The 3219-nt window shown below is 31.6% G+C and overlaps 1 protein-coding gene across 5 annotated transcripts in view; it reads right to left on the reverse strand.

Annotated features, from left to right (window-relative positions):
• LOC106468090 (DNA polymerase subunit gamma-1-like) overlaps positions 1-3219 on the reverse strand; it is a 62444-nt gene that overhangs the window by 15178 nt on the left and 44047 nt on the right. For all 5 annotated transcript variants that reach the window (XM_022396394.1, XM_013928493.2, XM_022396393.1 and 2 more), the window contains one exon: positions 1773-1908. In XM_022396394.1, coding sequence (XP_022252102.1) covers positions 1773-1908 — 136 coding nt within the window. The remainder of the gene's footprint in view (positions 1-1772; positions 1909-3219) is intronic.

The following is a 3219-nucleotide window of genomic DNA, read 5'->3' on the forward strand; positions in this document are numbered from 1 at the left end:
TATAGATAGTAATGCACTTAATTTTTATTTAATTAAATAATGCACCAAAGAATATAGACTAATAACATGAAAAATGTAGACAAATTCACTTACCTCTCAACATTTTCCTGGTTTTCTAACTATGTGACAGGAGCCGTTACAAATTCATCCAAGCTAGTCGTTAACTTTCCCACGGGAACGATGTTGCTACTCAGAGTAAAATTGACGGTTATCTCTTCAGATCACAATATTATACAATATGCCATTTGATAGACGAAAACCTCGACTTTCTATTAGTTATAGGCAATATATAATTTAATGTAAGAGATAACTATCAACAAATTGTGAAAGAGAGGATGTTTTACAGGTGGGTGTGGCAGGAGTGGTCTGATTTTCAATTCGATAGCTCTGTAACCAAACAAAATTGAATAACGATTTTATAGAGAGTAATTTACGTTTAATTTCGTACATTTTTGAGGGGTGATGGATAAAATAGGAATGATGACATGCTACGACAAAACTTGTCACGTGGGTCACACTAGTGGAAATTCAGGATTTTTTAAAAATATTCCCTTGTAGAATTAAGAACTTAAAACTTGTATACTATTAAAATATGGTTTATTTGCTAAGATTTTATGCTATTCTAATTGGTATAACATAAACAATATTTTGAATACAAGACACTAAAACCTGGTGTCATGTGCAGTAAAGGATACCCGGGGTGATAGGATTAAATAAAGCCATTTGTTATCAGATTCCATGAATAGTGATACTCAAAATGATATATATCTGCCTCTAAGAAAAACTGTCGTAGCTAAACACTAAACAACTGGCTGAGGGAAAAGATAGTTACACAGGTTTATAAAGTTACACTGTGCCCTGTTGACCAATTTATTCAATAGTGTCAATGATTTAACTACCTGACTTTACCTTGGCTAAGATACTACAGAAACTGTCAAATGACAGCTAACAACTAGGCCAAAAAATATTTCTCTCAGATGCAAACAGAAAAGCATGGCTTCATTGGTGCTTAGAGCACAAAATTTGAATAAAGAATAACTGATGTGTGAGTGATGTATTCTTATGAGAAGGGTTCTGTCATTTTTTTGTACTGACAGAGGAGTCAAAACGTGAAGAAAACCACATGAAGAGCTTCAACCTGCTTGTGTGAGTGATGTATTCTTATGAGAAGGGTTCTGTCATTTTTTTGTACTCACAGTAGAGTCTAAACGTGAAGAACACCACACGAAGAACTTCAACCTGCTTATGCTATTCTGTTGGAGGTAGAATATAAGCATGCAGAACATTCATGGAACGGGTACTTTGATCCTTTTTAGAAAAGAAATTAACATCCAAAGTGCCTGATCATATCAAACCATGTTACTGGATTTCTATCCCAACAAATACAAGCTTTTTACTATAACAGTGCAATAATTCACCATGTTCATATTGCCCAAATTTTATTCAAAGAACATGACAGTAACTTCAGTCATTATCCTTTGCCATTAGAATCACCGCATCTCAGTCTGTTAAGCAACTGAGAATTAATTACAGACCATGCTACAATCAAACATGACACCTTCCAAAATTTTGTGGTGTTTACTCACATGAAGTTCACATAATTATTTTGGTTAAAAGTGGTCCACACTGATAGTAGGTGGGTTTCTTGATAAAGTAGCCTGTCAATGTATTTTCTAAGATATGAGTAGAAGTGTAGAGAAATCATGTAAGTACACAGTGATATATATTTAAAAACAATTATTATAGGCTATAAGATTGAAAGAAATACAAACCATGTAAGCCTGCAAAGTGAGAATCCCCAAGTATAGCTGCTATCCATAATTCCTGAGAATCTACATCAGCTCCAACAAAGTGATAACCAGGGGGAGCCTGTATCATAGCTTTTAGTTCACTGCCAACTCTGTCAGTCTGCATGTGATATAGTAATAAAGACATTCTAATGTACTACAGAATTTATAAATTAACTGGTAAAAAGTGCATAAAAGATAGCAAAAATGCAAACTTTAAAAATCTTAATCATTTAAGAAAATACACTTTTGTTAAAGGTTTAGATGAATTAAATATTACCTTACCATTTAATGTAAAATATGGAAGAGATAATAAAATGTCACTTGAAATTATACACCACAGGTGCATCACTAAAATGGATTGATACAGTTCGTTTTTAGTGCTTTTTGATAATCAGATCAAAAACAAGTACTTTTTTTAAGCTGTTTAGCCTTACTAACTACATGAAATATCATATCAGTTATCCTAAAATAAGTTACTCAATTTCTTTTGATTAAGTGTGTTACACACAGACACACATACAAATATTCTGTTTACTTACTGGGGCTACAGTTGCATGTGCATGCTCAAAATGTTTATACAAAACTCACTTAAAGCCCTTTCTGGAGCAGTAAATGACAGAGATATAGTGGTATAGACATGTTAATAAAGGTATTTCCTATCCTTAAATAAGGCTGTATTATTCTGTAGCAACTGGTTTCAGAGATATGCTGATACAAGTACTTATATCACTACTGGATACACCTATTATCAGCAGATAACATATCATGAGCCTTTTATAAGTAAAATAATAGTGTATTATACTGGTTATTGTTACAAAATTTGGTAATGTAATCAGAATTTTTCATTTTCTCAGAGAAATTTTCTCACTGAAGAAGATATACATTATTCATCTTGTATTTAAAAGTAGTAGTCTTTTCAACAATTATAGCAACAAAAGCAATACTTATACTTAATCAATCTTATGCTTATCCTCTACTAATATACACAGAGCTGTGATTAAAAACATCACTGTCTTATTAGAACACACAAAGTTTATGTCTTGTTAAGAAGTACAGCATCTAATGTGATATACTTTTTAACTCTCTCAACACGGGCTCAGTCTATTTAACCGACCACATGACCTCTTTAAACTCATTCAAAGTCTTTATAGATTTTATACTACTAATTTTTAATACAGTATGTATATCTTCATGATATTTGGCAGTCTTTCAGTAAACATATTTGTTTTGAATAGTCTGTGTGCACAAAATTTGAAAATTAACTGGTAATTGAAAAATTTTAGATGTTCAATTAAATTTATAACAAGTAAAAAGTGCATCAAAGATAGCAAAAATGCAAACTTTAAAATTTTTTAATCATTTAAGAAAATACGCTCTTGTTAAAGGTACAAGTTTTATGTCAAGATTAAAAATATTTTTACTTCTATCT

This window comes from Limulus polyphemus, unplaced genomic scaffold (genome assembly GCF_000517525.1).
Source record: "Limulus polyphemus unplaced genomic scaffold, Limulus_polyphemus-2.1.2 Scaffold2868, whole genome shotgun sequence".
Lineage (NCBI taxonomy): Eukaryota > Metazoa > Arthropoda > Merostomata > Xiphosura > Limulidae > Limulus > Limulus polyphemus.